Source organism: Ptychodera flava, chromosome 7 (genome assembly GCF_041260155.1).
Source record: "Ptychodera flava strain L36383 chromosome 7, AS_Pfla_20210202, whole genome shotgun sequence".
Taxonomy (NCBI): domain Eukaryota; kingdom Metazoa; phylum Hemichordata; class Enteropneusta; family Ptychoderidae; genus Ptychodera; species Ptychodera flava.
In genome coordinates, this window is record NC_091934.1 from 985678 (window position 1) to 1005569 (window position 19892).

Genomic DNA, 19892 nt, shown 5'->3' on the forward strand with positions numbered 1-19892 from the left:
TGTGAACACACTGTCCTTGACAGTATTTTTAAATGGATCATATTGACCTCAATTTAGTTACTTCTACTGACTAATTTGCAATTACAAGTGAGGACTATGTCATTGTCAAAGACTTGTACAGTATCTTGCTTCACTAAAAATATATTTAATTGTATTTTCATATACAAGTTATCCCACATATGAGTATATGAGTATACAGTACATGTATCCTTATGAACTTTCCTACAGGACGATCTTCAGATTTGAGGCTGCCTGGGACAGTTCTCTACATAACTCTGTGCTTCTTAACCGTGTCACCCCGTATGGTGAAACTGTGTACCTCACACTATCTGCATACCTTGAAGTAAGCGAAGTTCTTTTTCATTTAATCTATCACACACACACACACACACACACACACACACACACACACAATACCAATAAAAATGGGCTTAAGGTTGCTTTCCACCTTTGTGTTGACATCTTTTCAAACGTGAAGTTTGCCATCAAGTTGTGTATTTCTACCCAAGTATTGTATATCACCTGAAAGCTATTCCTGTGAATTTTTTTGTTTGGTCAAGAAAATTAATGAGCGATGAATTTTCATGAAGATTTTAATGAAAGTGTAAAGAAATCGGGTAAACTGACGTAAAAAATTTTAAATCAGAGTGGAAGGGGGTTATTTTCTAGGTGTCAACGAGTAATTGCAGTTCAGAATACTGGCCACAAAACTGTGTCTCAGAATTTTGAATTAAGCCTAGTTTTTTCACAGTGCTGAATCAAAGTTTATCAACCGACTAGTCTCACAATGCCATCTAATTAAGCAGCAATAACTCGACTCTAAAGACCTACATTAAAAAACTGAGACTCGGTTTTAGAAACAACCTATTCTGGTTCACGCATTCACTAGTTAAACTCTTTTCAGTGTGCTGCAAAGTGACAAAATGCAGAACTGAGAAAAAGGCGATTTAGTAAATTGGTTGGTTTTTCCTTTATGAATGACCATAGACAATTTACTTGACAGATAAAACACCAAACCAAGATAGATATCTAACACAATAGTTTGCCTTTGCTCTTTACGACATTTCTAAGATGAAGACCGTTTCTCGAGTCATTTTGGCTGACATAGCCAAATGCCAGTCAGTGGTAACAAAAGTCAAGGGAGAGAATTTGAGAAACTTGAACTTTAAGACAAGAATGTCATATTATCTGAGTCGCTGTTCTCGTCGAGGGCTGTCCCAAAACTGTGTCATCGGAATCGTTACAAATGCCCTCAACGGACGACAAATGATCCTTTGTTTGACATTCTCAGGCTATCTTTTACACGGTATGGTTGTTTTGGACTTTCGATGCCCCCTTTTTCGTTTTCTTCCTTTCACGATGCTGTTTCTGTCTTTGCCTTGGATGCTGAACATGTACGGGTACGTCGCTGTATTCATGTATTCGCCATCGCTATGTTATGTGGCTCTCAGTGGAACGTACCATTTATGTATATGGGACGGCCGGAGCTTCTCCAACCACTGCTCCGGGTGCTTTTTTAAACGCGCGCAAGTGTCTCAAGTAAAACATTTGGTATGTGACAAAGCAACTACAAAAACACGGCTTGCCGACACGACTCGTCACAGGGTTCGCAGTAGAGGTCACCACAGTCGCAAAATGCGACTAAAACTTATCTACCAACTGCCCCTTTACCGTTATCTACACAATTTGCGTCACCCTCTCCACGTCACTATCCATGCGCATATCAGTGTGAGCAAAGCTATACACTATAGGGAAAAATTGCGAGACTAGGGCGAGAAACTGACGCTTTCTCGCAATTGATGAGAATCTCTTGTCATTCTCAGCCCTACTGGTGAGAATTTTTGAATTCTCACTGGTGATCAGTGAGAAATCAACTCTTAAGTGAGATAATACATTCTCACCGGTGAGAATAGAAATTCTCGCCAAGCACTGTGAGAATAGTAATTTTTACAGTGAGAATCAACCAGACTCACCATTCATTGGCGAGAATCAGCCAGACTTGCTGTTCGCTGGTGTGAATCAATCTGGTTAATTCTCAACAGTGAACAATGAGTCTGGTTGATTCTCACCGTAAAAATTACCATTCTCACAGTGCTTGGTGAGAATTTCCATTCTCGCTGGTGAGAATCTATTATCTCACCAAGGAAAGCATTTCTCATTGCTCACCGGTGAGAATTTTTGAATTCTCACCAGTAGCAGTGAGAATGACAAGAGATTCTCACTAATTGCGAGAAAGCGTCACTTTCTCGCTCCAGTCTCGCGATTTTTTCCTATAGTGTGTGTATAGCTCGTCCATTTCAACTTCTGCCACGCTCAAGTTCACACCACAAAATCCCCGCCAACCCTCCGCAAAAGAAAAAATAAATAAATAAATAAATAAAGCCTCGCTGCAGGCTAGCAGCTCACAATAAAAGATGAATTTAATAAGCGACAGTGGACAAATACAAAGCAGTGATAACCTAACTACGGAAAATACAATGTCAAGCAAAACTACGAAAGTAAAATCTAGGCAAAAACCATTTCAAAACTAAGCACAAAATAACTCAAAGATTGGGAGAGGGGTCTCCGCCAGTCTGCTTCCTGGGCAAAGGTTTGGGTTGCAAAGTTGTGTTTGCAGACCTTTGGAAAGCCGAAAGTGAAAGTGGTTCCACCGGGCTGGTGGAGACCACCTTCTTGAGTGGGGGTACATGCAATGGACGGCCCACGGTGGGAAGCAGACTAGTGGAACCAAGGAGGAGATGGGGTTGGTGGCGGGATAGCTTGGCAGACAGCCTGATGGCCTAGAATGAATGAACTTGGATCAGAAGCTTGCAGCAAGGATTAGGTCAAGTGCCGTGTGCAAGAAAGATGGTAGCTAGATAGCAGATGCAAAGTTGTCTACGTCAGCAGATGAGTAGAAAGATAACCAGTATAAGATGTCTACGTCAGCAATGCAAAGTGACTTCAGGACATGTTGTTCTGCAGGCAGCCTAGCTCCGTGGACTTACAAACTGGATTTGTGTTAACACACAATTCCTTATTTTGTAAGCACACGCCGCTACACAGGATATGGTGTTAAAAGAATTTAATAAGCGACAGTGGACAAATACAAAGCAGTGATAACCTAAAATGTCAAGCAAAATTACGAAAGTAAAATCTAGGCAAAAACCATTTCAAAACTAAGCACAAAATAACTCAAAGATTGGGAGAGGGGTCTCCGCCAGTCTGCTTCCTGGGCAAAGGTTTGGGTTGCAAAGTTGTGTTTGCAGACCTTTGGAAAGCCGAAAGTGAAAGTGGTTCCACCGGGCTGGTGGAGACCACCTTCTTGAGTGGGGGTACATGCAATGGACGGCCCAAGCGGAGGACAGTCAAACAGACTGGACGGAGAGACCCCCATGAAAGTGTATGTATGAGTGTATGTGTGTAGGAAGTATGGATTGGTGACGCTCAAACCAAGTTGACTCGCTTGGTTGGAGATGAAAGTATGGGACTCACGGCCCAAGGGGCAACAGCACGGCTCGGGGGGAGTTGTGGGCTCACGGCCCGAGGGGCTGCAGCACGGCTCGGGGGGAGTTGTGATCTGGGGGGACAGGTGCCCCTGTGCGGCCCCAGCATGAGGGTCGAGACCAAGTTGACTCGCTTGGTTCGAGATGAGAGTATGGGATAAGAGCCCCGAGGGGCGGCAGCACAGATCGGGGGGGAGCTATGGGCTCCCGGCCCGAGGAGCTGCAGCTGGGGGGACAGGTGCCCCTGTGCGGGCCCCAGCGTGTAATGAAAGTATGGGATAAGAGCCCCGAGGGGCGGCAGCACGGATCGGGGGGGAGCTATGGGCTCCCGGCCCGAGGAGCTGCAGCTGGGGGGACAGGTGCCCCTGTGCGGCCCCAGCATGAGGGGTGAAATGTGGGTGAAGCTCAATGGACTCCGGTCCCGAGGGGCTGGCAGCACGGCTCGGGGGGAGCAATGATCTGGGGGGACAGGTGCCCCTGTGCGGCCCCAGCATGAAGTGGTGAAGTGGGTGGCAGGTGGCCCTGCATGGGGTGAAGGTTGCAGGTGGCCCTGCGCGGTCCCGACAGGTCCGAAATGTGGTGTACGTGCGAAACCAAAAAAGAAAGTGCTACCGAGTGGCTAGTGTCTCTACAAAAGGCCCTATGGCATAGTCATTGATTGAGATGCGTGACGCAGAAGGCTTTCTGGTGTCCGAATATAAGTACGGTAACAGTCACTGGACCACCTGCCGAGAGTTTGAAGGTGGTCTGGAAGGTGGGCGTGTGCGGCTGTGGTGGTTGCCCCAATGCGAAATGAATGTCCAGCGTACAGTTGGGGCTGGAAGCCAAGGCGCGAAAGTAAGGAACGGAGCAGCGCAGTGAATGTCTTGCGGTTTAGCGGTACTCTTTCTGGAAGGATGAAGAGGGGTTCCTGAGGCGAAGAACACATTTGTCGGCGGACTCTGAGGAAACGATGGATTGTTGTGACTGGGCAGATCGTTGACTTGGTGGCGAATAGACGAAGCTAAAGCCACGGCGCATTTGATCTGTCTTGGATGGCTTAATGTTCACGGAAAGAGCATCCGGATCGCCCTGAGTGTCGGTTTGACGTTGAGGTCGCGAACACACAGGTTATATGCAGGGTTAAAGGAGCGTCCAGAGCAGGTGAATTCGCAACAGCGGAGAAAACCAAAGAAGGCTAAGACGAACGCAGATTCCAGCAGGAGGTCTAGATATGGTCCATACACAGTCGAGCGGAGCAGCGAGCACAGTTGTCACAGGATATCAAATGTTATTATGGGTGTGCTGTACACTGCAGAGAATTGTAACCAGGATCGTACTCGAGTTGCGTAAGATCAATTGTCCGGGTGCCCAGTGCAGCAGAGGGAGCTGCTAGGCAAAAGTGTGTCACGCTAAGGTATATGGTATAGACGTGAAAGGAGCTGCGGTGAGTTGTAGGGCTTCCTGGACGGTGCATATGTAGTTCTAGCTGAAAGGAGCAATGGTGCCTGTCGTGTGTAGACTGAAGCTCAGCTGCAATGGGTTGTAGGGCTTCATGATATGGCATCTGTAAATGAAACAACAACGGAAAACAAAAACAGATTTATTAACGTACCTGCCCTGTGGGGGTGCAAATACACCGGGTCATGTCTATGGTGTACGCGTGTGAAAAACAAATGCTCGGAAGAACACTGTTTTGCAAGGTGGCCAAAACAACGGACTGAAAGAAACAGTAGTGCAATAAAAAGGTAACATGAGCAGCAAACGAAGGCACCAACAAATGGGTAGCCAGTAGACAGTTTTGAACTCGAGATAATTCATGTGCAACGCTGTAGACTGTTGACATGTAAGCATGAGGAGAATGACGGTTTCCAATGACTAGTCCGCCATAATAGACAAAACCCGATAAAAACAAAAACATGTCACCAAGGTGTGAAACGACAGTAGATATGGGACAGAGAACAAATGACTGTTCTTGATCTCTTGCTGTAGATCATCTTTATACTCCACTGAGACCGCAACACCTGGAGTTTGGCAACAGGGAAAATTCGTAGAGTGGCATCCAGTGGTTGCAATTGGTCCAGTAACAACAAAATTCTTGTCAGGATGGTTTGACAGTTCGGCTTCTTGCCCAGCACATTGACTGGCCGATGAGGTAATCGATGCTGGATACTTCGTCGTTGTCATGAGGGGATGGTAAGACGACGATTAGATGCTTTTTTGTTGGCATATTGTGGTGTCATGAACGCCCGGTCAGAGAGCCTTTGTTGTTTGGAAACAATTGCTGTGATGTGAAATCTGGATCCTGTTGGGCCAAAGATGATTACTACTATAGCGGTGAATGAGGTCGATGACGTGAGCAGGTATTCAACAAATCCTTGTCGGGGTGGTTTGAAAGTCCGGCAACGAGAGTGTCAATATTAAGTGGTGTTGATGGAGCCATAGCATCGGTTAAACTGGGCGTTGATGGGGCATCATGCAGTAAAGCTCATTTAGCTTGGTCTTTCGGTTGTCATTTTCCTTGTACTGATGAGTGTTCGGATGAGTGGCACGTTAGACACACATAGGAAAAACTGCAGTCTTTTCTTTGGCAGTCTGCCTAGGAATTAGCGCTGTTGCACATTTTCTAAACCTGGGAGATGACGCGTTTTCACCGCTTCTACGGACGAACGATGAAGGTGATTGAAATCTAGGAAGTTGCTGTCAGGTTTCTTACTCTCATGATGAGGGCAGACTTCGGTAGTGTGGGTTATGCTATTGCATATGTTGCATACGTTGGCCTTGAGATCGGAGAGTGATGACGTGTATATGAGCGTATCGCGAACCGACAAGTTCACTTTGATGCCATGATTTATCAAGAGTGCAGCTGCCTTGGCTGAAAATGCGATAGTGTTCATAGAGAGGTCGAAACCGCTGAATGCGTTTCGACATGCCGACAATGTCCGTAACGTATGCATGCAGTTCTGCTCGACGATTAGGGAATGACTCACATACGACGTTTTATAAACGGGGAAAGCTTGAATAAATAGGAATAGTGAGAGGTCTATTTACCCTGCTGTCCTGGAGGGGCTTGCGACAGAGTTTCGTTGCGGATGATAATATGCCGTTCGCCATCATTATAATCGTAGCCGAGTATAAGCATTTTTACATCCATGGTAAGCCGGCGCGATCTCACAGTGACGTCCTTGCCTGCAAGAATATCCCAGCGAATGGCAGGAGAAATCCGTTCGACGTTTGGTGTTTGCGACAGAGTTTCGTTGCGGATGATAATATGCCGTTCGCCATCATTATAATCGTAGCCGAGTATAAGCATTTTTTACATCCATGGTAAGCCGGCGCGATCTCACAGTGACGTCCTTGCCTGCAAGAATATCCCAGCGAATGGCAGGAGAAATCCGTTCGACGTTTGGCAGCTTTCGGAGGGTACGCCGCGGCCATGAAGGAGGTTGTTACCAGTAAAGTTCGAGGCAGGCGGAACCGTGTTTTCCCCTGGAAGCGTCGTTTGGACGGTTGTACGTTGCACGGGCGCCGCCATCTTGGCTCTGCTTGGCTGTTGTTGCCGGAAGTAGAGGCTTGCCCAAGGAGGTCAGTGAGAGGGCGCTGCTGTAGTAGATTTGCTATGTCGGACCAATGGTCGGACTGTGCATATGACGGCCATGTCGGCCATCGAAGTCTGCGGGGTGGAGAACGTTTTTCCAACGTCACGGCTCCAGTTTGAGGGAATGCTTCGTTGGTTGATATTGCAGTTCCGTCCCATGGCGCTGTAACGGCGACTGAAAAAGGGTGTGTTAGACCGAGAGCAGGCGTTACTAGTATACTACGCTACGGTAGCCGGTGAAGATAGGTTTGTGGCGGCGAGACGGTCAAGTGTGGTAGACGCCCCTTTGCTTTGCGTCGATCTTGAACGGGTCACTATAGGCGGAGGTACAGTGTTACGCGTGGTGCAGACTTCTTGCGCGTTTTCGAGGAGGCATTGTCGACGTTGGTACGCGGTAAGATAGAATACGGCAGTGAATGGAAGGCTGGATAACGGAAAGGACGAGTGGCAGGGAGTATTGTAATAGCTTGGCAGACAGCCTGATGGCCTAGAATGAATGAACTTGGATCAGAAGCTTGCAGCAAGGATTAGGTCAAGTGCCGTGTGCAAGAAAGATGGTAGCTAGATAGCAGATGCAAAGTTGTCTACGTCAGCAGATGAGTAGAAAGATAACCAGTATAAGATGTCTACGTCAGCAATGCAAAGTGACTTCAGGACATGTTGTTCTGCAGGCAGCCTAGCTCCGTGGACTTACAAACTGGATTTGTGTTAACACACAATTCCTTATTTTGTGGCAAACAAAAACCCATCGGCAATCGCCACGATCTCAAAAGCGTGGCGAAAGCTGATTTCTATAGTCAAAATTGATTAAACTAAACAGTCCAAATCTTAATGCTTTTCCACTAATATGCTAAAGACAACATAAAAAAAACTCTTTATTTAAAGCACTTACTTGAAATTGTGAAGGAAGACAAAATACAGTAAACATTTACAATTACATTCTCACGATCTCCATGAACTGGCATTCCGATCACGTTGATACTGAGATAGACAACCATAGCCAAAAGGCAGCAAAACTCAGCAGCGATTCTGGGCTTTATTGACACAGTATTTCATATCACAGTGTCAAATCAAACTGATTACCCAATCCCTGGATCAGCGACATTTTGGTAAAATTTCCACATTAATCATAAGTTGAAAAAAGTAAATGTGAAACAAAGACTTTGTGTATGATCAACAGCATAAACTAACTGGTAACTGTAAACTAACTGGTATGTGCATTGACTGCACATAAAAGCAAGTCGACATTGCGATATCTAACAGTCTACATCTTGTGAAAACAACGACATAGCAGTGAAAGTTGTAATAGTCACCGGTAAAACTCTTCACTGATGAAAGGATAATAGCGTCAAACAAATAAAATTGCATATTTAGAGAAGGAAAACCAATGTCGCATTGTGGCCTTGAGTGAGAATAACAATGGCGGATATGCGGAGTGGGACTATTCTATTTAGGTAACGGGGGTACGGAGGGACACAGATTTATGAAGGTACTGCCAAAACGTGCCATTTTCCTAACAATGCTGTCGCCGGAACTTCACTGTCCCATTGTTGTAACACCTTTTTAATAGTTTTTTCTGATCGGAAAAATAATTTTACTAACTGTAATGATCTATTATACGGTCATCACCTTTCTGTATCTGGGTTTAACTAGGGTAAGAGCATATAAAGTAAAGTGAAGTAAGCCTTTATTGAAATCGTATCCCCATTGGAGATCTTGATCATAAAGTGCAATACGGGTTTTGCAAAATCAACAACAAAAGAGTATATATAGATGAGGATGTAACATGCTCATCAATATTTTACTTTCTTTTTTTTTTTTATTCTGAGTTCAAACAATTTTCCCAAATCACATAATGATGATTTGTCGTCTGTTCTTGAAAAATGTTTATAAGGTCTTGTGTGTCTCTAAATGTGGCTACTAACTTGAAAAGCCTACCGCTAACCCTGCGTCTGACTCGGATTACACTACCAAATGTAGGATTCTGATCAAAACTACTGTCTGCCCTGATGATCATTGAAACACTGTCCCTCCACATCACAAGACGTCAATTGGAGGGTGATCTCTGACAAGCGAACTTGACTGTGACTTTTTATCACTTTTATTTGATAATAACTACAGGTCCTGCCATTACTCATGCTGTAGATTGTAACAGTTGATATATGCTGGTATTTGTGATCCGTACTAACCTGAAATAAAATCGTCAAAAATGTCATGTCTGGCCTTGTTGTGTCGCTAATACTCAGAAGTTGCCATCTTTTGGGAGCGGCCACCCCTATGAGAAAAACGTACGATCCACCTTCTGCGCCTGATCGCTACGCATACACACGATGATCTTGACACACACAGTTACGCTGGGTGTCAATGGGATTTTCACAGGGGATGTTGTCCAAGTGCATGCGACAATACAGTGGCGCTGCTGCTTACCTTAATCCCTTGCCAATCAAGACTTAGCGGTAGACTCAAAACGAAAAACGTGCATCTGTTCCTCTTGTAAATTTTTATCGCAAATTTCAGCCAGAAACAGAAACTTTCAGACCAAGATATTCTTCACACATGAAGATCAATATTACAGAAATACTTTAAGGGAAAAAACAAATTTCTGTGTTTTCGACATAAAATACGCCAGTAAATGTGGAAAGCTACCTTAAAATCGCAATGTGAAAAATGAGAAAAATGAGAAAAATGGTACAAGCCACCTTTCTATGCCTTATCACTATTCACACAATGATCTCAGTGAATGGTAGATGTCAATCAATGGGATTGTCGCAGCCCATGTTGTCCAAGTGCATGCTACAATACTGTGACAATACTGCCACTTAGCTTAATCCCTTAACAATCAGGACTTAACCAGGGGTTTCATTAATAGCTGGGAGCCGGCGAAATTGACCGGTTACTCTGACGATTTCGCCGGCCATTTTTTGGGAACATTTGAACTCTTTCATTAAAAATATTTTTTACCTTCTGAAATGATACAGACAAGTTTCACAAGCTGTGTAATCAAACTTTTCAACGGCTTTTATTTGAAATAAAATTAAGAAGACGAGCAACTTCTACGATCACCTTGTACTACGATGCAGCCTCAATAAAAATCAGAATTGCAACGGACGATTCTATTGGCTACCTGAATTGCTGATTCGTGTGTGGTGACCTTTATATACGCCAATGAAAACGTGCATAGTATACCTGTTGACCGTCATTAGCTCAACTCAAAATGGTCGATGAACAAATGAAGACGGAAGCGATCGCAAGGTCAAGCTTCTCAGTACAATCTTCGGTTTTGAAGTGGACCAAGAAACAAGAGAGGGATAATTATGTGGATGTAAACTTTTTTCGAATGCAGTGACCTGATTTTTTTCTCACGAAAAAACTTCCTGATTACAGTTCGAATTTTATTAAGCCGACGTGCATTGCACTGCGGTAGACATAAATGTGAAGGTATATAACCAGCTTGACGTATGATATGTACTGCTTTTCGGTCTATCGACGCTTATAAGAATGTTGCCCAGAGTGGTTAAAATATGGTCAGCCCTCTAAATTTACTTCAAAAGCGATCGTCAGGTTAAATTAGTCTAGTCGGAAGGTAGGGTTCCCATGCACCACATGGATGTATTTTTTTAACCTACATTTTTGTAATCCTTAGGGTCTATATTTAATGAATTTTGATGTTCCCAAAATCAAATAGCGCCATCTTTGCCGCCATCTTGGATTTCAACAATGGGGTAGGGGTCACGTATTTACCGCTCGACGGAAACAGAAACAATAAAATACTATAAACATTACATTTTTACAAAGCCAAGATCATGGCCTTTTCATTGATATATAACTTAATAGGGATAAATAAATATTCGAACGTCGATTAGACTTTATATCGGCCACTGACCGTAAATCGTAAATTTTGCTAAATTCCAAACAATTTTTCATAAGGCATTTATATATTTTTTGGAAGAACTCAGTGCAGTAAACGAGAAAAACAAGATTAAAAGTATGTGTCTTGAGACTTAGTGGGTGCATGAGCTTGTTTTCTTATTACGCGGTATGCCATATATCTATGTGTAACATAAGGGGTAGGGGTAATGTTTCCCTTTCTGTTTCGAATCATGAATGATGAAACCATAAAAATGTTACATTTTTTGAAAGTGCTGCATTAGACTTTTCTAAAAATATATAAATTTATGGGGAAAGCATATTTAAAAGTTACAGAGCTTAAACCTTTCAGTTTGTGTCGATTTTAAATGATTTTTTAAGAATGAAATTACAACATTTTGGGTAGGGGTAATGTTTCCCTTTCTGCCTCGAGCCATGACCTATGAAACCATATAAATATTATACTGTTTGAAAGCTCTGAAAAGGGCCTTTTCAAACATGTATAGTTTTATTGGGAAAAGTCGCATATTCGAAAGTTACAAAGCTTATGCCTTTCAGTTTGTGTCAATTTTAAGTGATTTTTTTAAACAAAATTATAATGTAAGGGGTAGGGGTAATTGTTTCCCATTCTGCCTTAAACCATGAATTATGAAACCATATAAATGTTATACTGTTTGAAAGCTCTGAAATAGGCCTTTCCAAAAATGTATAGTTTTATTGGGAAAAATTGCATATTTGAAAGTTACAAAGCTTAAGCCTTTCAGTTTGTGTCAATTTTAAGTGATTTTTTTGAACAATATGCACAAAATAGTTAGTCCGTAGGCCAAGTATCGAAATCATCCCCTCTAAGGCGTTTTACCGACTATGATTTTCTGTTAGCTAGTATTCTCAGCTGTCATAATCTGCTTATTAGTCCCCACGGACACCGTCCGGGGGGACTTATAGGTTTGGTCGTGTGTGTGCGTGTGTGCGTCCGTGCATGCGTGCGTCCGTCCGTGTGTGCGTCCGTCCGTTCACGCAGATATCTCAGAGATGCCCAAAGCGATTTCATTCAAACTTGGTACAAGGATTACTTCATATGTCATACAGATGCATGTCGATTTGTTTTGTGATACGATCCAATATGGCTGCCAGGCGGCCATTTTATTACGATTTTTTCATGTACAGAGCCATAATTCAGGCATGTTTCAACTGATTTTATTCAAAGTTGGTACAAGGACATTGACCAATGTCATAGATATGCACGTCAATTCTTTTTGTGATACGATCCAATATGGCCGCCGTGCGGTCATTTTGTTACGATTTTTTCATGTACAGAGCCATAACTCAGGCATATCTCAACCGATTATATTCAAACTTGGTACAAGGACATTGACCTATGTCATACATATGCACATCAATTTGTTTTGTGATACGATCCAATATGGCCGCCAGGCGGCCATTTTATTACGATTTTTTAGCGACGAAGTTACGTAACTGAGGAAGCTTATAGAGTTGGGAGAGGCGAAATTGACGTCATTTCCGTCAACAACTTCCGTAAAACTATTTTGTCACACCACGTGATCAGTGTTATTTAACGACTGTAGCATACCTCCATGGCATACCATTCACGTTGCACACACACTATCAGCGAAAATACCAGATCGTGTTGAATTAACATTGTAATTGAACTTAGAGCGTACGTGTGAGTGTATTGGCTTACATGAAAATGCAATAGACAATGATGCATTTACGTTAGAACGTCCATGCTCGATCATATTGTTTTTGTTCTTTCAGTGTAAATTACGAGATTGATGGATGTTGACGGACATCATGCGTGCGTTTGGTTCTGACATGCATGTCGTTTCGATCTCCTTTTTACTGTGCAGGGGAGAATGAATTACGTTCCTCATGGGTTTCAAATATGTCAAAAAAATACGAAGTTTTGAGTGGATTTACGATTTCGTTTGTGAAATTACGAGCGAAAATTTCAGCTTCCCATTTCATCGGCGCAACCGTGCAAGAAACCTCAGTGCCCAACTACCTCCATGATCACATGTTGTACCACACGAACATGAAAGCCGTGTGGAAATTTGCGTAGTGTTTTTTCTCATTTAATTTGGCAAATTATCAGCAAAAACCTCAATAATTCAAGGTAACCCTTTCTTCTCAATCGCTTCCTGGAGTTTCAAAGTCATACCAACGAAAATGAGTGAAAAATTTCGATGCAAAAATCGTGCATCGACGAGAGTAATATGCGTAAGCTTAAAGAGACTGCGAGTATTCATAGAAAAATAGCCCATGATTCGAGCCTAGTTTTCCTGTTTTTCGTTTGAATTTTGGCCAAATAGTCGCTTTTTAGCGGGTTTTGAAATTTTTAAAGCATCTAAAAATATTAAAATGACTTTTCATTAACAAACGAAATAAAAAAGTAAGAAATTCAATTATTTATCTACAAAATAAAAATATTTTGGCAGGCAGAATCATATAGCTAAAAAGTGAACAATCAATGTTTTGGACGAGTACATACGTGTCGGTGATTTTTCGCGGGGATTCCCCGACCGTTCATTGCTATGGCGCGCTCGAATACGCAGTCAGTTTCCGTGAAACGGGATGAAATTTTCTTTCAGGCGAGGCGTTTCAAGTTACTCTTGAGAAAAGTTACTTAATTATCAGTTGTTGTTTTACTGTTTCATGGCACATGTTTTTGATTCAATCACTTGTTGACCTGAAAAACAACGATATGTAGTACTCTTTTTCAACAGACTTTTAGTAAGTAGCCGCGGTACAGCTGCAGTGTTCGAAATAATCGGTGGTAATGATGGCATTTGCCACCAAAACTGTCAATCTGCCACCAATTTTTTTTTCTGGTGGTATTTTTCTGCCACTAAATTTTGGATCATCATGTATCAATCCTACGGCTTGAATGAAGGAACACTGAAGGAACACGCGTTATCTGACGGCGGAAAAACTCATTAGCAAAAAAAACAAACTATTTGCGACATTTTGGCATGAATGAAAACATAGCGTGAATCCAAACTTGTGATTGGCTAATCTCCATATCGATGACAGCAGCTTTTGTACACTTGACATGTTGTTGCCCTATGTGATAGCTGCATATGCAGTCATACGGCACAAGATAAAAGCATGTTGTGACATTTTGAAAACAAAGCCAAACTGCAGCCTTCATTAAATAATAATAAATAATTGCAATTCATTAGCCAGTACAGGGCTCAAGAATTCCTATCGCCCGACGATCGTTGCTAGTGAACTTTGCGTTCGGGCAAGTAAAATCAATATGCTTCCCAACCAACGGGCAAGTGCACCAGCGGTTGAATCAACTAAGCTCTGGACAATTCAAGCTTGAAAACGTATTTCATTAGGTCTGTACCCACGCCTACAATCATTGTAAGTCCTTCAACTCTCAGAAGTTTTTTCTGAAAACCCTTGAAAATCCGCCCGACATCGCAAAATAATCGTTCTTGCTGTTGTTTCTTGCTGTTTTAAAACACAAAAAGTCGTAAAAATACAGTTTTGCGACATGTTCTCTCCGACGACACGGAGTGAACTCACTGTTTTGTATGTGTGCCGTCAAGTGGTATGCTCTTGACAGTGGTTGCTATTCTCTTTGTGCAAGTGTATGACTCGTATGACAATCGATCATCTTCACGGGATAGTGTCGTTGCACCATGTGCTTGGTTAAAATGGATCTAAACTTATTCGAAGCCATGGATCTCGGCAATGCTTACTGTTCAACGTAATTAAATCAACACCCAGTTGAAAAGTACAAGTTTACATCGTAGTCGAAACGGGCTCAGTCGACCAAGGAGGCCACATATTGCAGCTACGTAGTGTGTGAGATGCAGACAGTTTCAAATTACGTGACCTTGGTTGTTAGGGATCGGCTCTCACTTACAGAAAACAAATCTGCACTGAAGAGTAACGAAAATGAAACTTGAATCTGCTCTCTTGACGAATACATTTATCAAAATAAAACAGCTGTGCTCAGTGAGCAAACATGTAAACAGGTAAAAGGGTTGAAGTAGGGTGGCCAAAGTTAAGCTAAAATGTTGCGACATTATACGCAACTCACGCACACTGAAAGTGAAATTTGATTTTCGTGAAATTTTAAACGCCATTTTTTCTGAAAATAAGTAGCTCAGTTACTGAAAAAATGGATATTTCCAATTAAAATCGATGTATCAGGCAGGTTTCATTAAAAAACTGAAGAAAAAACGATAGAAAAATAGTGTTTTTCCTCTCCAAAAAATGCCACTTTGTACTGACCGGCCACAGCGCTCGAGCGGTCGCCGCTCATGGCACGCACTTCTGAATCCAGTCAATACCTATTTCGCAATGGAACTGCTTTTGGGCCCTGTGCACGCTGTCATAGAACTGTGAAACTTGGCCAGGAAGTGGCAGACCATCCCATTTACATGTAGTGGTGAGTTTTTGTTATATTCTGGGAATTTTAGCCAGCAAACACGAGGTAAAGTGAGTACGGTAAATTCGGTGTAGATTTTTCCCATTTAGATACATATTTTTGCCATAAAACTTGTAGCATGCTCTTTTTAAACATCATTCCAACATTTCTGTGAAATATGACGAAAATCTGTCCACGAGCACAAGTACGAATCATAAAAACAAAATCGTGTTCATTCATAGACCTCAGTACAGTGTGACTCAAGATGGCGGTGGAAGGCAGTCACACTGACACACCATTGACAGCCTGCCTGAGGCTGAAGTTAGGGACAACTATTTCTTACAATTTCATGGCTGAAAATGAACTGCATTAAAAGACAATTGGCAGTTTAAATTGATTTGTTAGAATTGAGTGTTATTAAATAACATTGTGACAAAATTTCATTATATTGTGAGCTCTAGTTTTTAGTACTTTGTGCCCTGTGGGCACAAGGTACTAATGTGATGGCGCGGCCCAATACGGCCAACATAGTGGGCCGTATGCTGTGGACGCAGGTATCTCAAAAACGCTTCAGTAACTTTTTCTGAAATTTGGTCTGGTGGTCACTTGGGCATGTATCTCAAACGGTCTTTTTTCTTTTTTTGATTGAATCACTTTAAAGTCACTTTTTTAGCTTTTTTCTGAAAACCACTATTTTCACTTTTTCCTCAAAACCACTGATTTGATTATTGTGATGTTTGGCATGGGTGTTCGTATAGTTGAAATACCGTCAGAAATGTTCAAAATTTGGTGATACATGCCTTACATTATTTTTAAACAATATTTTTATCCATTTTATTTTATATTTACTTGATTTTGCCTCACTTTCGCTAAAGCTACCGTCTGCGCATGCGCACAACTGTAGGACAAAATCTGAGTTGAAGAATCGAAACGGACGCCATCTTGTTTCTCGGTATGGGCACATTTTTACTAATTGTGAACGTTTCACTGTGTATTTCAACATTTTCTATAGTTATGAAGTTGACAGTGATGCACTTTTGCAGCTGTCGTGTATTTTTTGGTATGAAAGGCGCCTTTGATCGACTGAAGAATGATGGCCTCCGTAGGCGATAAACACCGGTACTGGCAGGCATATCAGTTCTACTGAGGAAGTAATCCACTGGCCCGTATAGGTCAGGGGCTCACTTAGGGGAGAACCACTTGATTTCTGGGGGGGGGGGTATGGAGGATTTCGAGGAAAAAAAATTGTCACCAGGTGAAATAAAAGAAAAAAATTAAGCCTGTAATGGCTTGAGAAAAAAATAATCTCATAACAGACAGAAATAAAAAAGGAATTGTCACAATGCTGTTGAAATGAGCAAAACTTTGGAAACTTCATTCTCATGTATTCTTTGCTGGCATGCTGCCAAAGGCACGCAAATGTTTTTACCACAAGTAATTCTTCTGTGTTTTTTTTCCAGCACTTATGATATAAGCATTCACTACTGTACACCTCGGTGCACTTGATGTTTTCCTTCCGTTTTCTGACCCAAGAAATCATGTTTCAGGATTTCTGTTGCAATATCTCAATTGTATAGGCAATATCTAGATGGGACTATTTGACTTCTCTAAATCGTGAAAATTTAAAACACAAGATAGGAGTCAATAAACTAGTGTTAAAACCAATACATTATTCTCTCAATATAAATATGTTAGAAAGATTACAAGTTGACAATGAAAATTGAGGAACAACAAATATAATGAAATACAATGTGTGAGCCTTGTTTCTCTGACCACAAAAGATAACATCTCCCCTGAGAACTTAAAAGGAATTGACTGTTTTAAAGAAAAGCAGGTATAGTACTGATCACAGTTGATTTGCCAAAAAAGTGTTCTATAATTTAAAGTTGTATATATAATAGACTTTCCATTTTGTTTGTCATTTGTTGGAATGTAAAATGAATAAATAAAAAACATCCTGTGATATGTGAAACACTGGCTTAAATTTGAAAAATTGCACTGCTACTCCATTTGAAAAAAAAATTGATGCAGGTCTGACTGTAGAAATAAAAAAATGCTGTCTCTCTAACAAAAAAAGTTCCCATACCCACTTCCTATAATTAATAATAATTTTATTGAGCTCTACGACCCCTTTCGAGGTATGAGAGTACATTTACATCAAAATCTCTAAACAGGAGATAAATACATCGAAAAAAAGTTCTGAAAAAAGACTTTTAAATGTATTTAAAAATAGCTAAAAGTAGAACAATTACATGCACATACGGAAAAATACATAAAGCATACCCCCTGCATACCCCCCCCCCCCGAAATCAAATGGGTCTCCCCTTAATATGCGCATGCGCACATAACAAGTTAGCGTTGTTTTTCGAGGACTGCCATCATGTTTCTCGGTCAGTTGCGGATTTTGACATTTTAAAGGTTTTAGCGTATATTTGATTGCTGTCATGTATTTTTTGGCACGAACCGCTCCTTTGATAGACTGAAGAATGATGGCCTCCGTACTCCCCAGTACCGGCGAATCCATTGCTTTTAATAGCGAGGCAATCCCACCGGCGGCCCGTACTAATAGCTGGGTGAGAGCGAGCGAATGCTCTGTCCTTCTACCTCCGGCCTCCATGTCATAACAAACTAGCGTCTTTTTATGTTGATATACTGTCCTTTCGACACAGCGATAACTTTTAGTTTTCTGTTGATTATTTTGGGTAATTTCGACAGTTGTGCATTGATTTTGACATCATCTTTTACTTAATAACCGTCGATGTCGGCAACTCTCTCGCTAGCCCTGCGTACGATGCTGTGTGTTAGGAACGCACACAGGGAATGCACTGCGTACACTGCGTACGTACGCAGGGCTAGCGAGAGAGTTGCCGACATCGACGGTTATTTACAAAAAGTGAATAAAAGACTGGCATTTTTTGGAAGCGATCGAGTAGCTGAGGTGGGCAGGGATACGACTTGGGCCCAAGAACGCTGAATTTCGGCAGTAATTTGGCTTTTTACGTCAAGTCCCAAAGTGGATTTGAAGTCACCGACCCTACGTACGGGTCTTTGCAGGGCTGTGGTGAGCGGGGCGAATAGCTGTAGCGGAACACACAGCATCGTACGCAGGGCTAAATCCGACATGGTAATTTGGCATGATCATCAGATCATACATGATCCGAGATTGCACTTTAGCAAGGTCACGATAACTAATGTTGTTTGTTTCACTGTCGTTTAATACCTATATTTCCACTAAAAGACCATTAGAATTTCCTCCTGGCTACTTTGAAATCGTGCACTGGCATGCATGTAGTTGTCAACATCACTATGCTTTAATGTACAGTAGACTCTCATACTATGAATATATCGACTGTCACTGCATGTGTGCAAATCACTCCATATCATATCAAAAAATGTAGTATTGCGACTATCATATCAAAAAATGTAGTATTGCGACGTTTGAGCTGCCAGAAGCCAGAATTTACAGTTTACGAGAAAGTTATCTTACATGTAAAACTCAGTTCTACTATGAACAAAATGCAAGCTATGTTGTATAACTATCGTGAATAGCATAATATTTTGTACCTATCACCGTGTCAGAAAATCAGAAGGAAACAACCAGTCAGACAAACTGTGGTCAGGATGATACTGTCCAATTTTAATATTTGTCTCTCGGCACACACCAGATACTCATGACTGTAAAACAACATTTCCATATAATTCAGTTTTTATATTTAGTTTGCTTTTCACCATATTGTATGTCCTTCCCTGCACTACATAATTCAAAATTAAATATTGTTTTTGGCCTATACATACTTGAGGGGTAAGCTTATTTAGTCTCATACATTAAAGATGCACTGTTGACCTACAGAGTCCAAACTTTTTATCATTGTATTGTAGATAGGTGTACACTCCAAATACTAAGTACAAGTGTGGTGAGTGTAACAAGCAAATGTTTTTTAGTCAATGGTTCATATCAAGGTTGTTGATACTTAGAATCCACACTTGAACTTATGCTGGACCGGTAACCAACCAGTTCAAATAACTTTCATTTATGTCAAAACAATTTGACTTTTTGCCAAATTTCACATTTATGGCAATTAATAAACAGTAAGGAGGTACAAAGGACGTCGGTGCCCCCGGGCCCCATGTTAAGTTATGTGAATTCAAAATTCATAAAAACATAAAAATCCATCCATTTTTCGATGGTACGGTGCCGCCGCAATTTTGACGCAAGTCAGACAAAATATTTTCAATTTTCAACACTCACAGTTTCAAAATCCAAGACTGTGCATCAGTCAAATCTTGATTTTTCCATAATATTGGGTAAATCTGTGCACAAGACACATAGTTTAATGATTCCATGTGAAGTAAATAAAAAATTACGGGTTGCCAAACTTGAAGGAATCGGCATTCATTGAAATAATTTTAAAATTTGCCGAAAATTGTCCGCAAAAAAATGGCATTTTTATCGCTTTAAAAATTCATAACTTTTGATTGGATACAGCTATTTGCATAATTTTTTTTTAATTTTTCTTCTTTTACCCCATTCTTGCTAAAAATCCATTTAAACTGTGTGTAT

At 41.5% G+C, this 19892-nt stretch overlaps 1 protein-coding gene across 16 annotated transcripts in view; it reads left to right on the plus strand.

Annotated features, from left to right (window-relative positions):
• Positions 1-19892, plus strand: part of LOC139137831 (kinesin-like protein KIF1A) — a 668091-nt gene that overhangs the window by 458863 nt on the left and 189336 nt on the right. For all 16 annotated transcript variants that reach the window (XM_070706099.1, XM_070706106.1, XM_070706100.1 and 13 more), the window contains one exon: positions 229-343. In XM_070706099.1, the coding sequence (XP_070562200.1) occupies positions 229-343 (115 nt within the window). The remainder of the gene's footprint in view (positions 1-228; positions 344-19892) is intronic.